At 40.7% G+C, this 26,558-nt stretch overlaps 1 protein-coding gene across 1 annotated transcript in view; it reads left to right on the top strand.

Annotated features, from left to right (window-relative positions):
- Positions 1-3,233: 3,233 nt before the first annotated feature.
- Positions 3,234-26,558, top strand: part of OFCC1 (orofacial cleft 1 candidate 1) — a 47,887-nt gene continuing 24,562 nt past the window's right edge. Inside the window, exons 1-5 of the mRNA XM_035895905.1 lie at positions 3,234-3,245; positions 9,477-9,543; positions 9,843-10,019; positions 23,009-23,095; positions 26,307-26,390. Of these exons, the coding sequence (XP_035751798.1) occupies positions 3,234-3,245; positions 9,477-9,543; positions 9,843-10,019; positions 23,009-23,095; positions 26,307-26,390 (427 nt within the window). The remainder of the gene's footprint in view (positions 3,246-9,476; positions 9,544-9,842; positions 10,020-23,008; positions 23,096-26,306; positions 26,391-26,558) is intronic.

The raw sequence follows: 26,558 nt of genomic DNA, 5'->3' as shown, positions 1-26,558 counted from the left end.
TCACCAGAGGTGCAATTTTCCCCTGAAGAAATACTTCTAAAGACCAGTGCTGGCTATCTGGTATTTATGAGATTGTCCAAAGGGAATTACAAGTAGGTTGTTAGGGTTATCATTTACTCAGTGGTTTCTGCGAATATTGTAGCACAGAGATCCCACAACAGTTCTTCTTAGCATGTGATAAATTGTATACCAGGTGAAGGTGAGAAAGGAGCGAGGGCAGCCGCCGTGATGACAAACTGTTGCTTTGTTGCTCCTGTTATGAACCTGCTATTTCTCTGCCAGCAACCACCAGTGCCTTAGCTGTGCCCAGCATTGCTCTCCTTGGCCCGTGATAACACGCCTGTGCATCTGGGAGTGCTTTAAGGAGATGCCGGGTATGTGGCTACAGAGCATGTTTTTTTTCTTCTGTATGCCAGCGTAGCAAGAACAGTACCTTTTATGGCTACGTTTGCAAGACTCTTGTTGTATAGAGGCTCTTCACGCAACCCAAGTGATTTCCAGTAGCTGATACAGCATAAAGTATCAACTAGTGTGAGAAAGAGGTACCTCAGCCTGCTCTGGTGGGAAGGTCTGTTGTCTTCATCTCTCCCAGATCTGTGACTGGAAACAGGAGCCCATCAATACAGTTGTTACATCTCCCTCTACTTAATGCCTCTATATTGTGTATTAAAATAGATTATTTTAATTACAGAAAGCTACTCAGATATGTTGCATACATGATGTAGCTTCCGTAGTTTTTCCTCTTATGGAAAAAATAGCAAAATGGAGGGGGGGGAATAGAGGGGAAAAAAAGTGGAAGTAACGAGCTTAATAACTTCTAAGTGGTTGTTTTGCTTTGTCATTATACTGCAAATGTGCTTAAAAATAATTAAAGTCCACCCCTAAATCATCTAAAACATGACATCACCTGGGTATAAAATAAAATATCTGGTGGGATCTGAACTAAGATTTTTGTCATTTTTTCGATTAATGGAAAAATCAGTTTGGTTTTGCTGTACTCTTTCAGGACTGCAAGCCAGTTTAATGCTAATGATTCAGCTGTTATCCAGCTAAAGAAAATAAACTGATGAGGTTAAGTAAGGCCACAGTCAACACCAGTTAATGCAGTGTTGAATGTGTTGCCTAACTGGTACTAAAAAGAAAAAAGGAAAAGCAATGTCTAGCACCTTCATTTTAAAAAAAACACCAAAGTTGTCCCCCACCCAAACAAACAAACAAATTTCCCAGAAAACCCAAATAAAAGCAAGTTCCTGAACTCTAAGAAAATCACTGTTAAGGCACTAATGTTATTAATGTCTCCTCTGAACTCCTTGTTTATATATCTTTGCCTTTGCTTTCCTAAATTGGTCAATCACATTCTTTAAGATGAGACTCCAAGTCTTCCCATTGATGTTTGGATTCCCGGGGCTATTGTGGCTTTGAAAGTCCTTATTGCTGCATCTTTGGCTCCTCATCAATGAGCAGATGTTGACCATGGAGGGAAATGATGAATTTACATCTTTATCAGTTCTTTCTGCTGGCAGCTTCTTGTTACTCTACCTTGAAAAGGAGATTGATTTCAAGCTTTTATTCTCTTTGGTTCATTCAGGTTCTTGTTTTTTGCAGCTCCTGTTTGAGCCATAACAAGGAATGTGCCATGCCATGGGACTCAAAACTAGTTATCCACTGTGTTCAGTGGACGTGTGATCAGATTACAGCAGCAGCTGGAAAATTGTTGCAGATACTACCTTGGCCTGGATACCCATCTCAGATTTTGGAATTGAGACTCTGGGGTTGTTTTCCAAGACATATCATGACTAGATACATGACATTAGTCTACCTGTATGATGTCAGTGGGGCTTCGTTTTCAATATCAGAGTGCTATGGAGGATAGGAGTTTCAGCAGGGTTTCTGCGGCAGCAGTGGACTACAGTGAAGGGGCTGTTTGGGCTGGGCTGGCCACAGGAGGGTTGGGAGTTGCCAGAATTGCAGCCCCCAGCATCGCTGCAGTGGCCTTGGCACCCCGAGGAGGGCACTGAAATCGAGGAGTGATGGCAAAGGTCAGCAGACTCTCAGCATCAGCAAAGCCTGGGCAGAAGCTCAGCCCTTCATTCATTCCTGAGCAACCAAGGCGACAATGCAGCCTTTTACCACTGAGAATTCGTGGCCCCGTCCACTGTCCATTGTATTGATTTCAATGAAACTTAAGCGTGTACTTAGAATTAAGCACTTCTTTGCCTGGTGCCCTCAGGAGAGAGTTTCCTCAACTGGGGCCAAACATGTACTTTGTATAGGGCATCTTCTGACCCAGAAGGTCAATTAAAGCTTCTGAGGGACTCTGAAGGGCTATTTTTAATTGTTCAAAGTCTTGGTTTGTTTTCAGGCCCTGCAAAATAATCTGAATGTGTGTTTGTATAAATGCATAAGTGAAGAGCTGGCAAAGGAAGAAGCTTGCTATTCATTGTGGTTCAGGTCCTGCGACTGCTGAGTCGGGCTGAGTTTTGCCATTTATTTCAGTCAGTGCGGGGGCAACCAGTCTAGCCATTTTGAATGAATTATTTTTTTTTTCTTCCCCTCTGCCTGCCCCCCACATGGAGACAAGAGTAGCTGGTATAAAATCGAGGTATTTTTGCTCACATGATACATAACTTGTAAAATTATTGTATGTTTGCTTAATGATTATAACCTCAGAGCAGAGGATAATTTCCCTCCTTCTAATGGAAATCCCAGCACTGGGAGTGAGGCACAAGTGGGACCCACCTAAATGCCGGAACACAGAAGTGTTCCTGAGTCTGGTAGCTTTGGTACTGTAATCTTCAGGTATGGTGTATTCCATAGCAAACTGCATCATTTTAGTAGTTACTGCCTGTGGGTAGGAATTATCCACTTCTGGGCTGCTGTGACTCAAAATCGCATCTTTGTTGACGTCACTTCATCTGAGCTTAAACTGTGCTTTTTCTTGTTTATCTTTGTTAGCTATTTTTTTTAGTGTGATCTGATGAAAAGTTGTTTTCCAAAAGATGAAGTGGAGGAACAGCCCTAGATCCTCCCTTTGCTCTTTGGGGAGGCAGGAGCAGGGACTGCAGCAGGAAAAGACCTCCCATCCTGGCAGGTTTCTAGGCTGGTGCTCTGCAAGCCTGTGTGTTAAACCTAAGGGAATTAACGACTCTGCAGACTGAAAATTCAGATGCGCTCCTTCTTTTGTTTCAGGAGGAAGTGTTTTCTGCTGCAGGTCTGAGAAAGGGGAGGCTGGCATGGAGAAAGAGGTAAGTGAAGAAAAACCATGCTTTAAACCAGAAAAATTAAAGGGGCTATTCCTAGTGTTGTTATTTAATAATATTATTTGTAGTGCGATGGGAGGGAAGTCAGCAGACACGTAGGCTCCTTTATATCATTGACAAGTCAAGGGGATGATTAACGAGAGTACCAGACAATGTAATGGTAGGAGAAGGCCCACAGAAGTTAAACAAAAGTGCCTTCAGAATTTAGCGAATTCCCATGATCCATAGTAGGACCTCATTGTGCTTGTCTACTGTTTCTATTTTTGATTAGATTTATAAACACAGCACCACATATTTTCCTGTGGCTCATAGCCCCGGGGCAGAGCGAGATTGACTGTGCTGAAACTGTGAGGCTTGTGAATTTCGGGCAAGGGATGGAGTGAAATAAGTAGTGTAATTGTTTTTGTGGAGTGACCGTGGGACCTCCTCTGTTCTGAATTACACATGGTTCAACCCTTTGACCTAACCAACCTCGGCAATGCCTGGTAGATCTCTTAAAGCTGTGCTGAAAGGTCCTATCAGTGACATGTTGGAACATTATCTGTCATGTGAGATGTGTGCCAACAACCATATTAAACTACATTAATTACTAGTGAGGCCATGTTTGTGACAATCTCAACTTCATTTAAGCCATCATCATGTTAGTTATTGTTTAAACAGGAAGTACAAATGGGGACAATTTCTGAAATCGAAATGCAGCACCAATGTTTTCTTTAATAAATTGTATGTTTTACTTAGTTTTATTCCCTTTCTGTTTTTTTCCCCCAGCACTTTTGTTCTTGTCATCGGCTCTGTAGCTTGAGTTTTTGAGGGTTTTTTTAACTTTAAGAGCAAGTAAGAAAAAGAGTACTTCTTAGCAACTAAACTAATATGCCAGTGTAATTTATATTTCTTTCAATGTAAATTTAAACGATACCACAGTTGACTGAAAGTGCCAGTGCTTGTTTTCAAGCAAGAAGCAAACATGTGAAAGTAGCTTACGTGAGGCTGAAAGATCACATGTGGGTCACTCGCTTGAGGTACACCTTCGCTGCTCTGTGCCCAAGCTAGAGCATCTCTGCATGGTGATGTTTGCACGTCTCTGGATCAGGAGCAAAGCATGCATTTCTCTTTAATTCTCAGGGAATAATTTTCTTATGGGCCTGACCCTGTAGGTAGCAAAGTGTACTGTGAATCCTCAGAAGGCAGCCCGGTATGTAGAAATTCAGAAAGATTCTTTGCGTGTTGTCGTTTTCTGAAACGATTCTGAATTTTATAGGGGAATAGGCAAAAGCTCTCCCGCGTGCTCCTGTATGGGCGATGTACAGGTTCAGTTGCACCTAGCTGTGCCCAGTATTTTAGACTAGACACGTAGGGTTACATCTCCCACCTACACGCTGAGCTGCTTTTTTTAGACAAGGCTTTTCCTTTAGCCTTGTTCTGTAGTTAGAACGGCCTTAAATGAAGTGGTTATTTATTTATTTATTTTTAATTGCTGCGGAGTCAGCTAAAAATATGTTTGACCCTACTAAGTGTCATTCTCATTAGCAATGAAGAGTTTGCTCTCTGCAAAACCTAACATGGAGTGCTTAAAGCAGACAGGTGCAAATTACAAGCTGTTTCTCTTTGGCTGCCATCCCTTAAATAGATAAAGTAATAGGCTAGGAGAAGGGAAAAGGTTCCAGCTCCAGCTGCATAAAAGAAATCCTTAACAGGGATTTAGCAGCTGGTTGCAAGAATTAAATGCTGTAAATACCAACTAACGCATTTGTGCGTGCGTTGGCAGAGGGATATGTTTTTAGTAAGGCTCTATCCCTTTTTATGCAGGAGGATCGTTCTTTGAAAACTCTGCTCTTCTTTATGTTGAAAGACTAATGCTCTTGCTGAAGTGAATGAGAACAGAAGCAAACGTACCTGTTCCTGTTTACCATCATTACACTCCTTAGAGCATTTCAGGCACTATTAGGTTCTTGGAGCCCTACCAGATTGACAATACTTCCAGCTACTTCTCTTTTGGCTGTATTCAAACAAGGCCCCAAAGGAAGGAAAAAAAAAAAAAAGGCAACAAAACCAACCCACAAACAAAACCATGGATGAATCTGCTGAGCTAGTTTGCTGATGTTAGAAACAGTTGTTCATATTAGGAACACCTAATTTAATTTCATGAAAGAGACATAACATGCCAGTATGTGTATGAATCTAAGGTATGCATTTCCTAAAAGGAACTAAAACTCTGTCATTCCAAAGTTGCTCTTCTTTTTGACTTTCAGCTTGCATGGGGACTGCTGTCTGGAAGCAGTAACTTTAACTTTAACTCTAAGGCTGCTGATGAGGTCTGTCTGTGTGATCTTCGTAAGCAGATAAGGGTAGGGAGACAGCTCAGAGCAGAGCTTGTTTACAGCAAGACAGAAGAAAACAGCTAGACATAAATGAGGGCTGACGGTTTCATGAAGCACAATTGGTTGATCACAGATTCAATATGACTGCCCTGAACTGAGCGATGATCCGTACAGTATGCAAAATTCACTTTCTTGCTGGTCTGTGCCCACCAGCCTTCCAGCAGCTTTCCCAGAGCCCCTCAGCCACGGCTTTGAGTGGAACCAGAGCTGAACGCAGCATTGTTGTACCCAATTCCTTTTGACAACAATCACATTCTTTTAAAAACTTCATAGGTTTTAGTTGTCACTGGTTATAAATGAGTTGGTTCCCCCCCCCCTTGCCGTTGCTGCTGCTGCTGCTGCTGTTGTTGTGGTGCTCGCTGCTCTCCCTCAGACCCCAGTACGGTGGGTCCTGGTACTCCTGGTTTTCCTTTGTTTCAGTTGGTATCGGAAAGCAGGCGGTGCGTTTTAATGATGATGGCATGCAAAAAGGCATTTAAAGGTTTAGGTTGCTTTTTGAACGACACACTGATTAGTCTGCAGTGTGCCCAGACACTTCTAACCCCCCTTGACTTTGCTGTAAAGCACCATGCTCAAGTTAAAAAGGTTTTTTTTTTTAAAAAAAAAAGTTAAAAGGCAAGACTTTTTGGTTTTCACTAGCTGCGGTGGAGCTTTGAGGTAGCAATTCATCCTATCAGCAGCATCATCACTCTTTAAACTTGACTTTGCATGCAAAGGACATCCCCTTTCTGTGTGCTGGTTGTGGATGAACAGGTCTGACGTGTGGTATTTGTAGATGCAAGTTGGACCACCTCCACCACAGGTGTAAACCAGCACAGCCTTTGTATCACTTGAGGCTCAAGTTATGTAACTTGGCTTTTTTGTAGGAATGCTTTTTTATGTTTATTTTTGGATAATGTTCTGTAATTAGAATTGTGGCTTTCTGTACGGACGTGCGTTCGTGTGTATTTGTCTAGGTACACTCACACAACCGGACTGTGCCTGCAAATATTGGCAAGTGGTCACTGAAAGAGTTTTATTTAATTTGCTGTTAGAAACCTAAGTTTTGCAGGTACATGTGAACTGATTAAAGAACAATTGCTTTAGACATAAATTTGCATAAATACATAAATTAACTAGTAGTGACTAATGATAAAATGAATATAAAATGCCACCGGATAATTTCCTGCCTATTCTCTGATGAGAAGGCATGAGTATCATAAAGGTAGGGGAGCTGGGGAAGGAAACCTAAAATGAAAGGGGGGGGGTGGGGGGAGAGAAGAGTGTAATTTACACTACTTAAAGGTGCTCATGCGTAAAAGAGAGCAGGTTGAGGAAATTGGCTGGAGATAGGTATGAAAGGAAAATGTCTTCTAATTTCCTCTGAAGCACAAAATGACAAGAACACGTGTTGATTACACAAAGGCCACCACCAAAATGCTCCGCTATTCAGCTAGGTTGAGAAGTAACCCCGGAAGAATTCTGCTCTGCTGTTGAAAATCGGGTGTTGCTTTCATTGTAAAAAAAAAAAAAAAAAACAAAAAAAAAACAAACAAAAAAAACCCAACTCATGAAAAGCACCTTTTCCAAACCTGATCACGTTAAGGTACAAGGGCATAATTTCTTTTGAAGTTCTTTGCAAGTAAACAGGAGTCACATGACTGTACATAAACTACTTAAAAATACTAATTTGCGTTTGAGTGAGTGAAGTGCCAAAGAATGTAGTCTATTGTGTCCCTGAAAAAAATAAAATTTGGTGCTACTATAATGAATGCTTTAAAAAACAAAACAAAACAAAACAAAAAAACCCCCAAAACCCTAAACACCCCCCCCCAGAACACACACACACATACGTATATAAATCCACTCCAAAGCATCAAAACCCACTATGTGTCTTTATTAGATGCAGGGGAGAGGAATCTTTTTTTTTTTTTCCTTCTTGCTGTGAAAGGAGCTTGTGTTTTATGGACTATAACCATTGAAAGTTGACTATGGCCAATATAGCCTGCAACTGGTTTTGCTAGGGAAATTTGACATACAGAAGGAATGTAATGTGGATCATCTTAATTCTGTCAAAGCTAGGGATGTATACTGATTTACACCAGCTGAAAATTGTCCCAGAATTTTTGTCTAGATGCTGTTTTCTTCAGCAGTTAGCATAAAGTTTAAGGTTTTGTGTGGTGATTATAGGCAGCACAATAAGAATAATTCTCACACAGCAGTGTTACAAATACTGCTGGAATCTTTAAAACTGTCTTGATTAAAATTTTACGGTATGCAGAAACACTTTAATATTGCAAAAGTGATATAATTCTAAAGACACTAACTGAACTAATATATATTTTTGAAGGATTTTTGAGCTGGGAAAAAATCAGAAGCAGTAGGTTGAATTTCTGAACCTATTGAACTCCTGCCAAAACTATCATTAACTTCAGTTGTGTGGCATGTGACTTGTAGGAATTAGTTCTGTTATAGTGTTTATTTATTGTAGTTTCCAGAATGTGTCTAGTTATTTTTACACATATTTGCTTTTTAGTAAGGTAGTAGTCTTAATTTAGAGGAAGTCCACTGTTTTCAGACTAACATATAAGCATGTGCGCATATATGCAGGTATATAGATGAAGATATTAATACCTATATTAATCTGTCAGTGCTATGGTTCAGTTATTTTTGACAGATTTATTGATTGTGTCTGTTGCAAGTGTTGGTTTTTTTACTGGAATTGACACCCACAATCAAATGGGAAAGATGGATGCTGTAAAAATTGCAATTTTTCAGTGATTCTTGTAATTAATCCTTTTGCATTGACAGTTTCCAGGAGCTATGTTGCCAGGAGTGGTCTTTATCACTGGACAATTAAGCAACTGGCTCAAAAAAATAATGCTGTTTTTGGAAACTAAATGGGTCTGAACTGTTTTCTTACTTTGGTTTTGGCTTTGATTAATACTCCCCAATGTGCTTTGTTTTGGGCAATCCCTGCCTGCTTTGGCTGTTAGTGTCTGTTATAGGGGTCAGTAGCCATGCACAAGCCCACGTGTGACTCTTACTAGAGCTGCTCAAGGTATTCTACAAAGATGGTGTTTAGCACTTGGGCCCTCCTGATGGTAGTAATGTGATCACATTTTTTTTTTTTTTGAGCCTTGCCTCCTCATGGGAATTGATGTGGAACTTGTCAAAGTTTAGGTCCTCCAAGATCTCCTGCTATTTGTTTTCACTGTGACTGTTGTTGGCATCTCTCAAATATTAAATTAACTTCTCATCGTTGTAATGAAACCTGCTTCCCCTCTCCCCTGGACCGTGATCTCTCTTTTGTGACATCTCATCGTAAATTATTATGAAGTTATTTTTATTTTATTGCCTTGTACAAACCGGTAGAGCTCATTCATTTTTAGCTGCTCTGTGATGAGCAAATACACTGGTTATATAAGTGGACCTAGAAAATAAGAGAACGGGGATGCCAGGGAAGTCTGTCTATAAATATGCTGCATAACCAAACTTTTCGAAATGAAGCGCTGCAGTTCTGCAAGTGAAATAAAGCTGTTGCTGCTGAATGCATACTGTAAAGACAAGTCTTGCAATGTTCTTCATTTGTTGAGGTTTCTTTGCATTAATTAAAATTGGGGGAAAACCAAAGTATTTTAATGTGACCTTCATTTGGCATTTGTTTTAACTTTTCTTCTCCTATTTTATTTAATTCTTCCACTTCTGTTGTTCAATTAGTGTTTGACCCCTTTAGCAGAGATGTAAATTAAATGACATTTCAATGCCATCCCATATTTAAAATACTGTGTTAGTTGTGGATCATAAAGGATGATCTTCGTTCTTTAGCTAATTTATTCATTTAACAATTTCCCTCCAGAAGTTCCAGCAGAAGGCTCTGAAGCAAACTAAGCAGAAGAAATCCAAGTCGGCTGAATTTCTGATGGGTGAGCCTTGCTTGATGAGTTATTGCTCATAATTTGTGTAAGGATTAATTAACTAATTACAGACAAATGGCTGTGGGCGAAATTTTGCTCTTGCTTGTCAGGGTGCAATTTGTAATTATTTTAATCATTTATTCTTTTTTTTTTTTTTAGAGTTAATTTTAACCTAATTCTGTTTTGGCGACATTTGAGGACGATACACTTGAGTCTTTCAGCAAAGGAATTACTAGAAGGAATTTTCTGCTTGTCATTGAAATACACTTTGCTATAATGTGCTCTTCTGACCTCCTTGTTTTCTGTAGTAAAAGAAGAGAGAGCAGCAACAGAAGGCATTGAAAATCCAGCTTTTAACATCAGCAGCACAGATCTTTCAGCATATCAGCCTTCAGAAGAGAAAGTTATTAGACATGACAAGCCAGATAGCACCCTTGCAGCTCACCAACAAAAACTCAGGCTGCAAGCCCATGCTGAACCAAGAGGTGAGACATCAAACCTGATTAGCCTCAAACACAGCAACGGTCTTTGCGTTCCCCATCCAACCTGCACCTTCCATGGCCTGCGCCGGGCGTTCCTAACCCGACCTGTCCAAACAGGCAAACCTTGGATGGGAAACCCAAAATACTGCCGAAAACATCGGCTGTCTAAATATTTAGAGACCCAGGCTCCGTCTCCATGCTCAAGTGACTCCCCGTAACTGGGGCATGCAGGTTGTGCGGTGCTCCCCGACAGCGGGAGGGAGTGCAGGGAGCAGGCTCTCACGGCAGCACTTCCCCATCGTTTGTGTCAGGTTGGGTTTCGGAGGCACCGCAGCTGGTCCGAGCGCACAGATGCTCTTCCTTCTCGGGCTCCCAAGCATTGAGTAGTTTTAAACAGCTTACAGATCCGTGATTGATTGTTGTCCTTAGGTATCCCATATGCCCCCAGTCAATCAGCATCCTGCCTCTGCTTCATGTTTCATTATTTTTTTCAGCTAGTGTTGCTCAGATGCTTGGAGCAGAGTCCTGTTCACTTGGCTTGTCCAGGAGGAGCGATCCTGGCTTTTAAGCTCAGCTTTGATGCAGCACCCAAAAGAGACGCTGCCTCGGGAAGCGATCTCTGTTTGTTATTTAGGTTTATTCAGACAGACTATAAGGATCTTTACTGATGTCTGTTTTCCTTTTGCAGAGGTTTTGATATCTTTTAACCTATTGTTTTATTACTTCATTTTGAATTATTATTACCGTTGAATATTATGACAAATGGTTATTTTTACTTAGTAATCCAGTGAGGAAGAAGGTGAGAAAAAGAATTTAAAGGCACTTTGTGAGCTATATGAGGAAAATCTTGGGCCAAGATTTAATGTAAAAGCAAAAATGCCTCAAGTCAGACTGAAAATCTTCTTTAAATACCCAGAAAAAAAAAATTACCTTATTGGATCGTGTGATCTCATTAACTTCAAGTGGACTACGTGCATCCATGAATATGTAAATGTGCATCCAAGGTCCGAGACCTTCCAAGGTACCAGAGGAACTGGTATGATGTTGGAAAGTCCTGATCACCCAGCATTTCCCCTTAACTCGAGTTAAAGCAGTGATGCTGTTTGCCAAGCACCCTTGTGTGCCAGCCCAGGTATTTAAATGGGTAAGTGCAGGCTGGTGAGCAGAACTTCAGGTATTCACTTTTAAAACTCTGGACCTTATTGTGTTAAGATTTTATCCTGGTGGGACTGGAGAGCCCACTGCTCCTAATGGTCCCCTGCAAAATTAGGTTTGGCTTTCCATTTAGCCTTCATGTGACTCTGTGTAGCACTGCATGGAGCAGGAATTCTTCGTCTTTCCTTTGCAGCCTGTCAGAACAGTGATTAAGCAGACAAAGGGATTGATTGTTTTTTAATGAAACAGTCGATCTGGCAAAAACCGAAGTCGGGCTCGCTGGAGACTATCCATGTTTTCAGTCGCCTCTTCAGAAATTCATGAATAGTTCCCTCAAGAAAACAACACATTTTTTTAAAAGCCTGAAATGTGTTTTTAAACATTTTGATTTTTCATCCTAAGTAGCATTTTGTTCAAAAAACCCTAACTGAATATAATCTTTGTGAAAGCAGTAGAAATTGTTACATTTCGCCTGGAATGCAGTGCCTTGATACACTGCTAAGTGTTTCTGTAATAGGAGAGGAAAGCTTGCTGAGAGTTGGAAATTTTTGTTTCCCAACACTGTGTCTCCCTCCTTGACCTTCTGTTCATCTAGTTAGCCAAAAGATCAGTTATTCGTGTAGCTCTGCCTCTAAGTCATGGAGCTATTAAAAAAAAATTAAAAAAATCATCCTTTTATACCATCATAAAGTCTAGATTGGAAGAGATCTCTAGAGATCTTCTGGTCCAACCTTGCATTAAATTATTCTTAGTCTAACTTATGTCAGGAGTTGTTTGGCAGTCACAGGGGCCAGTTCAAATTTATCAAGGGCTCCTAATAAAACAACAGCTTCAAGCCTGTCCAGAAACCTGGGGAAAAAAATTGAACTAAACCTTCTGGTACCTCACAAGCTAATTTTCCCCATTCCCAAGTGTAACAATACTTCATTAAAGAGGGAAAGGGAAAAGCCAACTGCATAGGTAAGCACAGTATCACATGAATGTAGTAATGTATAAATGGTTGTATTTCATAGTCCTCAGTGAAGACTGGGTCTACAGGTAGCTTACCCCTTCTTGTAGCAATCTGTTGTGGTTTGGGACCGCCAGAGCCTGTGGAATCTGTTCCTCAAGCCTGCCTTCCTTTGCTTTGCTCCGTGTTCATAGCAGCTTTGCATAGCTGCTGTCACTTCAGCTCACAGCAAAAACACACGTGGTGTTGAAAGCTACCATCATCCTATAGCATGGGGGAAACTCATCCACACTTTCCTCTCCTGCCCCTCAGCTCTCAGGAGTTCACTGTGCAGTTCACAAGAGAGATTTTAGCACAGAAGTCTCCCTTCTTTTTTTCCCCCTAGGAGGCAAGACTTGCACCCCACACTGGAAGCTATTTCTCTAGGTGAGGGTGCCCACACATACCGGCATGGCTCATTGCCCCAAACTTTGCTATGCCAGTAAAATGACAGTCCTTTTGCCGCTTCATGACAGACTTCCTTACCTTAAGGGAAATACCTGCCAAACACAAAAGCACAGCCTGTGTAAAATAAACATGTTTTAGGCCCCTCCATGGCTGCCTTTCATTTTTCTCCCCTTTTCTTCCCCAGATGCCAATAAAATACTCCTCCTTTCTGGGTTTCATCCCCTCCAGAACCATTGGGTGCTCTTCCAGCTCTTAGCCCCCAGGCTTAGGTTCGGTTACTTACTCAATGGGGAATGGTGTTTGTCAATTCTAATGCTCTGTGTTAAACTGTACAATTTAAAAGCAGTTATAACCTTAAGCACAATTATTTAATGGCAGCATTTAGTAGATTACAGGTTGAAAACACTATATAAACATCAGGCTGGATTTTCAGGCTATGCACTTGAAAGCAGGGCATGGAGATGGCATTGCCTTTCCATTACCTTTCCACCCATCGCCCATGTCGTTAATGGCAGCAAATAATAGCTACAGGGGTTGCTATCGTTTCCTCCATCTTGCAACAGCGTCACAGTCTGTTCCTCTGCCAGCAATTGCTGGAGGGAAGCGTTCTCTAGAAAAACCTCCACCTACTTTTGAGATGCCTTCTCACACACCTCCATGCTAAGGATACTGGGAAGGAGTGTGAATAGTCAGCTGTATGCTCAAGGCAACCTTAAAACCTGTTCCTGGAATTTGGCTGTGTCTGCATAGGAGGCTGCTGTGCAGAACACACATCGCTTGGGGATTAAATAGCCAGCGCGGAGGTCCGTGATACTGCAACTTGCCTGCATCTGTCCCCAAACAGCTTAATTCACAGGTATGTTTGTGCTATATTGACTTTCCCATTCCCTTTCCTCAGATATCAGAACACCTCCTGAAAAGGGGAGTCTGTGAACTGGGTCGTGTTTTCAAGAAACTGATGAAATTTTTCCAGTATACTTTTTCAGAGGCTTTTTCACTTTTTGAACCAGCTTGTTGGGACTACTCTTGTGACTCAAAGTGCAAGGCTTCTATACACTTTGCTTGTGGGGAAACTGAGTCAGAGCATGCAGTCACCCTGCAGGCCTGCAATGGAAATAGAAATAAAACCTCTGCTCTGTAGACCATTTCTCTGTTCTGTCTCTCACACCGTCATACTTCCCATGATGGACAAAATTCCAGATTTTATCATCATCAGTAGACCATTGTTCAGGAATAGGCTATTGAGTAACTCTTTCTGATGTATGCTTCCCTTCGTTGTACTTATCTGGTGAAGGCCTGGTACTGCTGTTAAATGTTATAGCGACCCAGGGGAACTGGCTGACTATTTGCTCAGATTAATCTGATTTTTCAGACAGGTAATTGTTTGCAGTGGCTTCTGCCCTATTTTCTCTTCTTGATTCTATGCTGACTTTTTGCTGATCACTCCAATCACCTTCATTTCTTTCACATATTGCTTGTGAAGTTATTTTCGTCTAGTAGCAGCCTTGTCATTGCCAAACTGTGCAATTTATGTGTTTCTGAAAGTACTGCGTTTCCTTGTGACTAAATCTGGCCCACCCCTCTGCTTTTCCTCCCCTCAGCATATATTGAATTTCCCAGAAATTTTTGTGTTGGCCATCCCGATGGGAGGTCTTATAGACAAAGTCACCCGAGAAAAATATTTGGGGTTAGATCACCCAAACCTGGAGTGACAGGAACCTATGTCCACCCGTTTCTCAGTTACCAGGCACCTGATCTCAAGGCAAGTCAACACTGGCTTCTCTCTTTTCTCCAGAAGGGTTTAAACCCAAAACACTTTGTGGAGTGCCTTAATGTTCAGGCTGGCTTGGTAAAGTCTCTGCCCAGGAAAGGGCTTCTAGGAAACTGTCATGACAGAAGCACCAAGCCTCCAGGAATACGCCACCCTTGGCTGATGGCAGAATATGAGGGCAGTTGCTCAACCTCAGATGGATGATGTATGTCACAGGCAATCCCTTAACAGCGGAATACTGTACTTAGCATTTCATCATAGGCCTGTAAAGCAAATGTTAATCTATTTTAGCATTTGATACATTTTTTTCCTCAGCTGCTGTGATCAGAAAATGTGCAAGTGGAGTTCTTGGAATTCATGTTCCCCACTGACATGTTTCACGTTATCTAACAGTGTTCCTAAATGAACTGTCATCATCAGTAAATCTTTTTCTTGCACCTTTGACCAACGGTGTTTCCCCAGTTTGTACTGCTTAGTGTTCACCACAGCAACAGAACTCTACAGAGATTTGGTGCAACTAATCCTGAGAAGAGCCCTGTGGAATGGCACAGTTCACATTTCTACAAGATAGGTAAAAGTTCCAGCCCAAGCATACAGGGGGAATATATGTCAGAAGAAATTAGACTCTGATCTTTTTGGGGTGCTGACCGCACATGTGAGCTGCAGAATCCAGGCACAGGGCTTTTTGAGCATCCTCCCTGCCTTGCACCTCGTGGTTGCATAGACACCTTCAGAGAGTGGGATACTCTGGGTTTTACATGGAAGATGAAAGAAAGGCTGATTGTGTTCTTCTGTATCCTGCACACTTGTACAAAGGCTAGAGGCAGTCTGACCCTAAATGTTGATGATTTGAGTTAAAATTGTCTCCAGCTGACAAGAGTAGTTCATTTTTCTTTTCCCCTATCATCCCCAATACACAAATCTTTTTTCAAAACTAGATTATCTCCTAAAATCAAAATCTCTAATTAATTCTACCTTTTTATCTATAACAGGCGCTGTTAACATCTCATATCATGCTCCAATAAATTTGCCCACAGAGATTAACAACATTTGAGGGGGGGAAAAAAAAGAGGAAAAAAAAGAAAGGATGGAAAGAAAGCTCTTTTCATTGAAGACCAGGAACTATTCTTCTCATTAGCCTGGGTACAGCATGGCATTAACATGGCAGTACTGCTTCTGGGAGCAAATTAATGTCTCTGCATGGCTTGTTGCTGCACCACCTCCTATCTGTGGAGCTGGGTTGGATATACCTGTGGTGGTTTAACCCTGGTTGGATGCCAGGGGCCCACCAAAGCTGCTGTATCACTCCTCTCTTTAACTGGTCAGAGGAGAGAAAAATAAATCAAAGGGCTTGTGAGTCGAGATAAGGACAGGGAGAGATCATTTATCAGTTACCATCACGGGCAAACCAGACTCAACTTGATAAAATTAATTTAATTTATTATCAATCAAAATCAGAGAAGGAGAGGAGAAAAACTGCTAGATCTTAAAACGCCTTCCCTCCCCACCCCTTCCTTCTTCCTGGGCTCAACTTCACTCCCAGGTTTCTCTACCTACTCCCCCCCAGTGGCACAGGGGGATGGGAATGGGTGTTGGGGTCAGTTCATCACATGTTGTCTCTGCTGCTGCTTCTTCCTAGAGAGAGGACTTTTCCCCTGCTCTAGTGTGGGGTCCCTCTCACGGGAGACAGTCCTCCATGAATTTCTCCAACACGAGTCCTTCCCATGGGCTACAGTTGTTCATGAACTACTCCAGCATGGGTCCATAATTTCCATGGGGTGCTGTCCCTCAGGAGCAGACTGTTCCAGTGTGGGTCCTCTGCAGGGTCATAAGTTCTGCCAGCAAACCTGCTTTGGTGTGGGCTCCTCCCCCTTGGGTCCACAAACGCTTGCCAGGAACCTGATCTGGCGCAGGCTCCCCACAGGGTCACAGCCTCCTTTCTTTGGACATCCACCTTGCTCCAGTGTGGGGTCCTCCATGGGCTACAGGTGGATATCTGCTCCCCCGTGGGCCTCCATGGGCTGCAGGGGGACAGCCTGCCTCACCATGGTCTTCACCACGGGCTGCAGGGGAATTTCTGCTCTGGCGCCTGGAGCACCTCCTACCCCTCCTTCCTCTCTGACCTTGGTGTCTGCAGGGCCGTTTTCTCTCACATCCTCTCACTTCTCTTCTCTCTCTGGCTACTGAGCCACAGCCATTTTTTTCCTTCTTAAATGTTATCACAGAGGCGCTTCCACTGTTGCTGATTGGCTTGGCCTTGGCCAGCAGTGAACACAGGGAAAACTTCTAGCAGCTTCTCACAGAAGCCACCCCTGTACCCCCCCCACTACCAAGACCTTGCTACACAAACCCAATACATTACCTAACATGGTGCTGCATGTGTCCAGTGGGGAAAATCCCTCTGTAAAATAAAGCACTCCTGCTCCTTAACAAAAGCCAAAGTAGAAAGAAGCCTTTGCTGAGGGACGGTTGCTGCTGAAGCCCTTTCTTGCTCAAGTGCATAACTGGGTGAGGACCTTGACCCAGGAATCTGCAGACAAAAAAAGGGCTCTGTGAAGGAACCATGTGGGATACCAACTTGATGATGAAAGTATCAGCAAGTGCATCAAATTTAGTCTGTTTACAGAGAACTAGAAGCTGAAGCTTTTTGAACAGGATCTGGTTTCATTCCAAAGAGATGCTAGTTACCCACTGAGAGACAGTAAGAGTAGATTAAAAAAAAGGGCATCTGGTGGAAACTCACATTGGTGTTGCACCTGAAGGAAATTGGAGCTTGCAACTCTGGCTATTTATGTCAGACAAAATGATTTGCATAAAGGATGGGACCAGAAATATGAATCAAAACCGTACCCTTTTTTTCTTAAACAATGGCAAAGTTTATATCTAATAATTCAAGTTCTGTGTATGTGATTCCATGCTTTCTGATTCCAACAGGGACTTGAAATGGAAATGCCAAACCCGGTATGCAGGGCATGATGGATCACCATGTATGCACAGGAATAAAAAGGGTTGTCATTGGAAGTAATTTTGCGTTGAATTACACAATGTGTAATCCAATTGAAATCAGCAGAACGGCACAAGGTGTAATGTAGTGTGCAAAACGTGATCCATTGCATGCAATTTCAACAACAGGGATACAGTACCACTCATCTAAGTAATGTGCTAAAATTGAATTTGTGAAAGGTAGGGGGAGAAGAATTGTGAAGAATGGATGCATTTTATAATTGGGAAATACTCTTTCAGAAGGTGACTGAATATATATTTTTAAGGCTAATTCATTACACTTGGAAATTGTTTGCTTCATCACAGTGCTGTTGGGCCCTCGAAATTCAGCCAGTTCCCTCACTGGAATAGTGTGGGACCAGTGGATCCTGCCAGCCTGGGAGCTCTCAGTATGCATTTTTCCCCATTGACATGTGTCATATTATCTAATGGTGTTCCTAAATGAACTCCGTCATCATCAGTAAATCTTTTTCTCACGCCTTCGACCAACAGTGTTTCCCCAGGAAAAGCAGCAGGTCTCACACTGGCGTCCCTTGGCACAGTGCCCTCTGTTGCCTGCAGGAAAATTAAAGGGGAAAAAAAAAAAATTCCAATGCTGTACCTTTGCTTAAATAGCAGCAAGCGTGCTAAGTCTTCCAGGAGTGTAGCTGGGGGCGGGGAAAAAACCTGGGTGCTGTGAGTGCAGTGCAGTGTTTTCCAAGTGTTGGGAAGGTGCAGCAGGGTCTGTGCTGCTCAGGCTCACGAACGGCCCCTTTGCCAGGTCCTGTCAAAGCTGACAAGTGAGTTTATTCAAGGCTTGCAGTATAAACATAAGACACAGTTATGTGGTTTACTTATTAACCGTGGGCTCCGCTGAGGATAAGGAAAATGACATACGATACCTCTAAAACTTTTTAAAAATTGAGAAGTCGCCCGGTGATGGTAGTATTTAACAAGCTGTGTTTTCAAGATACAATCTCCTGTTAACTTGCGTAATGCTCTTCAGCTTGAGGATGCCATTAACTTGTAATTTTTCATTGAATTCTGCCTGGTACTCATGAAAATTTGAAGTTCTACGTACAATATTTTACCCCCCCCATGTAATTGGTGATAATCTGGAATAACTTTGTGCTTCTCAGGAATCTTATTTTAGATCTACATCTAAAATAACATAGATAATATTTATCTATACTTATAAACTATAAAGTTAGATGTAAATCTAAAACAGTAGCAATAGTTCTTAATTAAGGCATTTAGCTTCTGTGTGTAACTTAGATAAGCCTATATAAATTTAAAGATATTTATAATGGCCATGAGCTGAGGTAAACGTGACAGATATCATGGTTCAGTAATGACAATTAAAAATCCAAACTTAAAAGTACAACTTCTGGTTAACTCATAACAATTGTCTGGGTTTTTTTCTCACCAAAGTGAGAATGGAGTGTTAACGTTGTTTTGTGGATTACATGTCAATTGGCTATATTCTTCAAAACTAAAGTTTTATTTTTAGCATCTTCATAACATTTAGGTGTGAGTAAATCTAGCAACACAATATTTTGGAATAAAAACTCAAAATGTTTCTTGTGAAAGTTTCAAACTTTCCTAGGTTATTTTCCAGTTTTAAATCATCGTTTAAATCAACTAAGAACCTGTAAATTCACTGGAAATCCAGACAGTTTTTCACTTTCCAGGAACTCTCACTGTTTATGCAGTATTGGTTAATGATTTTTATTTTTATTCACTTCTGCATTCTGTGAAGTTTTTTAAGGGGGCAGGCTTCTTAATTCTCTCCTATGCTTTAATTGCTTTGAATTATTTTTTTATAGTTATCTATAGATTTTTTTTCTTCCCCAAAGCGCAGATTAGAAGTAAAGGCCTGTATCTGCAAAGAAGTAACTTGCTGATACCAAGCATTGCCAATGTAGGTACTGAATCATGAAAACAGGTGAGTGGGAGTGCTTGTCACAGCTCAGATGTCTTGAGGATAGGTGGTGAAGAAGGGAAGCAGTTGGATAATGCTGGAGGTGGGAGCCTTCTCTCCCCTTCCTCCTGAAGCCCCAAGATGCCGCTTTGGCTCGTGCGATCGCATACTCTTCTCATAAAGAAACCAGAAAATGTGCTAGCACAGAACCTTATGTTTGGGCTGCCCAAAGAGCCGTATCCGCAAAGTAAAATGAAAAGTGTCCTTAGCTAAATAAGTTCAATTCTGTTGAATGGAGACAGTGAGTATTTATGACTATGTTCGCTAACAGGAATTGCTACAGAAATCAATGCTTTAAGACAACTGTGTAGAAAGGAGGACCACTCTCTTCTGTTCCCGGCTGCATCACTATGTTTCTAAAGCACTTTAGGTCAAAATGCTGTCTTGGACTGGAATTTCATCTTTCCAAAATGCCTATGTGTCTTATTCTGTCTTATAAAAAAGGCTTTTATGAGTTGCCTGCCCAGCAATGTCTTACCAAGTCGTTGGTAGAGACACACTGACCACGCTGCTGCCTGAAAAGGGAGAGCTGTTACTTAATAAGGCAAGTTTGCTCAGGCCATAAGCTGCATTCTGACTTCTAATGAAAGCTGTCTCATACCATATTTTTTGCTTTTATCCCCAAGACCCAGCATCATGCTGAAAACAAGCGTCAGTAAATGCTTATTCAAGCTTTGAGTAATCAGTCACCTGGCTATTAACAATACTTTCATTTTTGACATTGGTCAGGAGGCACTTAACAAATCCAACAGAATTTTTTTCTGTTTTTTGTTAAACTAAATTCCCAGATCAGTGGTACAGTAAGAATGGAATAATTGCCTGTCATCCAAATTCCATGCCATTCCCTTGATGTGATATTGATATGGGCTACCTGGTCACTTTCTGGAGTAGAAGACATTGTAGAAATTCAGTTTAGTCATGCCATTTCTGTGGTATTCTCAGGACATAGACTGTATAATTGACTACAGACATCTCATCTTAAAAGCCATCTTAGAGTTTCATCCAGTCCTAGTAGTACGTGTGCAGTCCCATGGGCTGCATCCAAGGATTATGTTAATTTTATTAGCAACTCCTCTTGCTTTAATTAAACTGTATAAATTCCCACCTGGTCACTGTTGTGCCAACACCCTTCTTTCCATTTTTATTTGAATTTACAGATAATCTGTAGTTTTGTGCTTCAATTCTGATTTCCTGAATTATCTATCGTGTTTTCCACGTGAAATAATATATTTTTGAGGGGTGAATAGGGTTTCAAATTGAGTTAATGGGTTTGAGCAAACCTCTGGATCAAAGCAAAGACCTAAGTTTCTGAAGTTGGCCGAGTCTTTGTAGGATTAGGTATTCAAAGTACCTTGCTGTCTGAAAGCACCAAGCTATACACTGCTGTTCAAAATACCTGCAAGCAAGCTCTGTATTAACATTTACTTTACTGTGTTTATACCATGAAGCAGAGCAATGTGAATTCCTTAGTGGACTGTTAATTTACATGTTATACACTTTCAAATATTTGCAAAAGCAAATGTGAAATGATTAGTAATCTGTTCACATGCTCACAAAATGTTATTAGCAGAATGCCTTGGGCAGTATGTTATGTTGACTAAAATTGATAAGTTTGTAGTTAAGCTGAGGGGGGGAAAAACGACCAAAAAACCCACAAAAAGCCTCCAAGAGCAGTGATCTAAGGTTTGCAGTGATTTCAACCCTTCAGAAAGCCTCACTGAAAGTTTTCTGTGGAGTCCTGCATTTTAAAATGGCTTGTTATCTATAAAATCAACATACGGAGGTAATTCTGGCATTTATCACTCTACTTATGTAGGTTTTAAAGTTTGTGCATTGCTGTGAAGAAATCAAGCCTAGTTCTTTTTATTTCTGCATAACTTTCTGTCTCCAGCTGTGTGTGGTTCTGACAAGGCCAAAACTGTGGACGAAATATCTCATACTCCTCAAAGAAGGGTTGAGTTTGTTCTTTTTTTAAAGAGGACTAAAGAGCAAGCTGTTTAATGGTATTTGTCAGTGTATCTCTCTTTTGAATAATGGTTTCCATGCCTCGCAGACTCAAATATAACATGACACTTCCTCCTAAATGCCAATTATTCTGTCCAGAACACTTGCCCAAAAGTCTGCTCCTCAGAGTTTCACACCAGACCCACAGGGTAAAGAACATGGGGTATTAAAATTTAATAAAAGCTATTGTGATATTAAGAACATGCAAAAGGCCTATGCACCAGCTGAGTATTGCTTATAAGGTTGCAACGTGCTTTCCAGCAATTTACATTTACAGCTATGAAGTAACTGAATAAAGAAATGCATCATCGTTTTCTTTTTTAGCACATGGGTGAATTATTTTACCAACATGTGAAAGGGTGTTCATATAACATCACGGTGCTTTGTGCTAGAGAAAAACAATTACAGTGAATAAGGTAGAATGGCTCTGTTATTGCAGTACATAAGACTTTGATTACATACTGCCAAGATTCATACCAGCCTAGTAGTTGTTGACAGATAAAGTAACAAAAATGAAACTCATTTATTTTTTCTTTATTGAGACCTCAAGGTAAAGCAAATTTTCAGTTCTTGTACTTACTACATTGAAGGAACAGAGACTGACAGTCAAAATGTGCTGGTCCAGAAATATAAATTAAACCTAGTTTCATATCAAAGTTTCATTTAGTCTCTGAAAAGGAGCTGCTGCTTGGATTATTTTTGAGCCTAAAACAAATACACCATAGACTGCTATAGTGTATCTTGGATGAATTAATACCTTTGTACATTTAGCTCTTATGTATTTTCCAGAATAAAGACTTATGTCTATTCAAGCAATTTTAAAATTTGTTATGGACTTAATTATTTTACTTTTTCTCTGCTTAGTTATAATTTACTGTGCTTGCAAACCCGATGAATGTGAGGATGGTTTTAATAGTGTGTAGCACTTTTGCTGAAGGACAGACATATTTGGAGGAAAAAGCCCTTCCTACTCCCTTGATTAAAGAAAATTCTTCTGGCTTTTACTGGGAGTTCCTCTAGGCAGCTAGACGCTGCATTATTCCTCGATAAGTCTAACAAATGACTTTTTTTGATAAACTTGATTAGTTTCTAAAGAGCAGATAAAAGTAGTTGTTGAAATGGAAAATGCTAAAATGAGTGGTTTTATCCCATCAAAATCTTGGATTAGTTACCTAGCCCAACTGAATATAATTGCTGTGCAGATTAATGAGGCAGTATTCTAGTATCTCCTCTGTAATTAAACACTTCTCTGGCTGAATACAGTATTAAAGATGCACCAGACGTTGAAACCTCAGTGGTGAAATTTAAAACTGTTGAAATTGGAGGGGTCAGCTGTGAAACACAAATTCCTCTGCAGCATGGGTAATTCACTTGTACAATGTGTTTCAAGAATAATTTGGCTTATGTTGGGGATGCTGGATTTTTAAAATTTTCTTATCTTTCTGTCATCTAAATTTGAGAATTTTTCTCATTAGTTCCTGAGCAAAGGTAACATAAAGTGCACTTGTTTCCAGCGTTACCTTTTCTGACCTTTCACAAGATGATAATTGCAGTACTAGTAGTCTTAGAGGACTTGTTAAAAAAATTAAGCTTATAAAGTAGCAAAAAATGCCCCTTTGCTTGCTGGTGTCGATTTCAAAATTAACATTTTGGTTCATGTGCTTCTAATAATCGCTGACCCTTACTTCATGTGCTTTCCACAGGAAATGAATACAGCAGAAATTACTTTGACCCGTTGATGGATGAGGAAATAAACCCAAGGCAGTGTGGGATGGAGGTCAGTGAGGAAGGTGAGGCAGAATTAAGTATGTAATTTTGGTGTCAGAATATTCTTTTCCATTCATGAAAATGAGGTGACAAAGATCACATATGCAGTTCTATTTAAATATTGAGGTTTACAATTTAAATTATAAGCCTTAACCGCTCCAAACACGATAGGCAGTATACGTAGTCTTTGATCAAGGACAGTGAGTTAATGGACAGGTAAAAGCGAGGCTGTGCTGTACTCACTCTGCTACCATAGCAAAATGAAGCAGGCTCAGAGAACGCTGTCTACACCATGTTCTCTTTAATTAACAAAGTTAGTCCAGAACTGAGTACTAAGCTATAGCTTTTTTGCAACCCTGTTCCCAAAGTCCTTCTTGGAGAGCAATTCTATTACTGAGCTGAACGTGTGTTTGCCTAAGAGAAGGAAAGCCCAGAGCCCGTACAAGTTCCCAGCACACGAGGAGGCTTTTCTGGCTTTCTTTTTGCTGGTTTAGCCGAGATGTTGAGCTTTGCTGTCTGTGGGCGATAGGGAGGTGTGGGAGGGTGTGACTCTGCAGAGCTGGGAGAACAGAAGTTATGCATAGGTATGAGAGAGATTAACCAGGAGGTATTGTCTAGCAGAAGAAATTCTCCTTTGCTGTCATGGCTTTTAGATAAAAAAGGGTGGGAATGGGCCTGCCTGAATTTGCATGGACTTAAGTGAGAACATCATCATGGTAATGAAGTGCTTACCTATGCACCGCATGCTTTGGCCCAGCTCCTGTTGTTAAGCACTAACAACCCGATAGCACGCAAGAGGCAGTTCTTCTGCGTTACCTTCCTAGCCCTTCGCTTTTTTAAACCTTGTGCTTATTTGTACTGCAGAGAATCTCTAGACATGCAGTTGTAGTCAAATCTAAAAAAGAAAATTGTCTACTCTAAAGGGTCTCGAAGTAGGTCACTTCCGAAATTCATGACAAACTAGCTTTGAGTAGATATAGAGGTTTAAACTTTTGAGGCAAAACCCCATGTGACTGAGAAAAGCAGGCTCTAATGCACATTAGTAACCCCAGTTTCTGTGTACTGGTGAAAAAAATCAACGTTTTATCAAGGATGAATTACATCTAACCCCCTTAATTTCCCCATTCATTGTACAGGGTGTTACAGCAGTGTAATACCTTGGAAGTCAACTTCTGGCTCAGTTTTTATATGAAAGATTTTTTTTTTTCTGTTAGTACTGCCTTGGTTTATCCTATGAATAGACTTTGTGTCATGGTCTGCTTCATAACCAGAGAATGAAAACCGGATTAGATACCTGCAACTGTACGTGTGTGCCTAAAAACATGTACAGATAGAGTGGTGACATAAGGGAGACATGGAAGTACAGTTTTAATTGGGAGAAAATGTCCTCTTGCCTGTGTGAAGAGGCTGAGTTATACACACTTAACCTTAAATGTTCGTGGGTTTTGTTTGTTTGTTTTTTTTTTTTTAAATTCGGAACAGATGAAAGCTCTGAGAAAGTCCATCTAGTTCCTGGGGTGGGAGTGGAGAGGTGGTTTTAGGCACTTGTATATCGCAAAAATGTCACTAAGAGGTTGGGGTAACACTTGTTTATTACAGCTCTGTTAGCAATGGTACTGGCCCCAGGTTGGTTGTGTTGACATCTGCAGAGCAGTTAAAATGCCCTATTTATCAACACCTCTGCCAAGAGCTGGTTTTCTACCTTGGAGATATTCAAAAGCTCTCTGGACACAGTCACTTGGCTTTAGCTGGCCCTGTTTGAGCAGGGGGGGCTGGACCAGATGACCTCCAGAGGTCCCCTCACACCTCAGCCAGTCTGATTCAGTGATACTCACAAACCAGGCTTGTTGGGTTCTTTTTCTTTGTAGAAATGTTAAATAAGTGGAACTACATAGTGGACGTAGTGCCATGTTATGCACTACATAGTGGACGGAGTTATAAGGAGAGTCAGAACTGAAGCCTGGTCCTGCGTGGTCATTCCCTGATTGGAAACCATATTGGTTTACCACCTCTTTCCTGCTAGCAGCTTGTCACTAACAAGAGACAAAAGCAGATGAAGAAATCAGGGCACACTTTAAAGTTGCACTCTTCTTATGACTTGAGCAAGTCAGGCCCAATGCCCAAAGAGAATACCTGGCGAAAAGCAAATCTTCAGCCACTAACTCTATTATACAAAGTTAAATATCATTTTAATGTGTTCATCATATGGGATTCTTTAATGGGTTATTCTGCGAAAATGAAGACATTAGCAATTATCTTTTCTATATTTGATAAATTAAATTTGTTCTGGAAACTTGTCTGAGTTGATAATGCCCTGAGAACAAACACCACCCCACTATGGATTTGCTTCCCTCCCTCAACAAGGGAACATTTCAATGTTATATGCTAAAAGAAATGTAAAAGCTTCTGTACTTGCAGAAGAGGTTTGCGGAAGCCTCCCTTTCTGAATGAAAAATTTGGCTCTGAAATTTCATGGTAAAGAAAATTTTTTGAGATTCTATTGGGCACTTGGAAAGAGCCACCCAAGGTCACTTGTAGCTGTACTTCAATTCACCTACCTTGTATGCGTTTCTTTGGCCTTCTACCTGCCTGTCCTCACTGACAACTTAGAGAAGCCAGGGCCTGTGATATCTGGAGAGAAGACAGTCTCAACTGGTCATTTCTACATTTAATATAGACACTTGAAGTGATTTTTTTAGGTCTCATGGAAAAAGGTACGTGTGTGTGTCCCTTGCTCCTTTTTGAAATCTTCAGGTGTTACTGGGAATTTGAATGACTGACCAGCCAGAAAACCAAAATTCATAGCGTGCTGCAATGACTACTTATACTAGATAACATGTTAGTATTATGGAGTGCGAGGTAAAATTTCTGGTAAAAATCCAAGATCACATTAGAAAATAAAGAGTCAAATAGAATTCATCTGGCAATTTGAACATAAATAATCATTTCAACTAGTCTATTAGCAGAATTAGTAAACCCTTTTCAGTCCAGATCAAATTGTAATATTGCTCACCATTTCAAAGCATATGATTATATATTTTTTGTTTTAAACTGTCTTTCATAACTCAGAAGAAAATGGCAATCACCTCTGTTATGAAACTGGCACTGTAAAAACTATTCTTAAGTGTCAAATGTTTCTGAAGTTTGGTTTTTTATATCTTTATAGTTCAAAGTAGTGTTTCTTGAAATACTACTGGAAGAAACAATACATGTTTCACTGTTGTTTTTTTTAAGATCCTGTGAAATTTGATGAGCAAATTCTGTACGGTAAACTGATGAAGCTTCTAGATGAAGAAAGCAAGATGCTGGACTTCCAAGGTAAGTAACAAAATCATTCACATAAAGAAAAATAAAACTCTTTTGAGTCTGGATGTGGGAAGGAGAATGGGTAATCCATCCCCTTGAACTCAGAAGCAAAAGGGGACATTGACTTTAATGCGAGCCTGTAAGATCTTTTTCCCCAAATGTTTTTTGTTTTGAGTCGTG

The sequence above is a fragment of the Egretta garzetta genome, unplaced genomic scaffold (assembly GCF_000687185.1).
Source record: "Egretta garzetta isolate BGI_Z169 unplaced genomic scaffold, ASM68718v1 scaffold246, whole genome shotgun sequence".
In the NCBI taxonomy this organism is placed as follows: Eukaryota; Metazoa; Chordata; class Aves; order Pelecaniformes; family Ardeidae; genus Egretta; species Egretta garzetta.
This window is presented reverse-complemented; position numbering and strand designations above follow the sequence as displayed.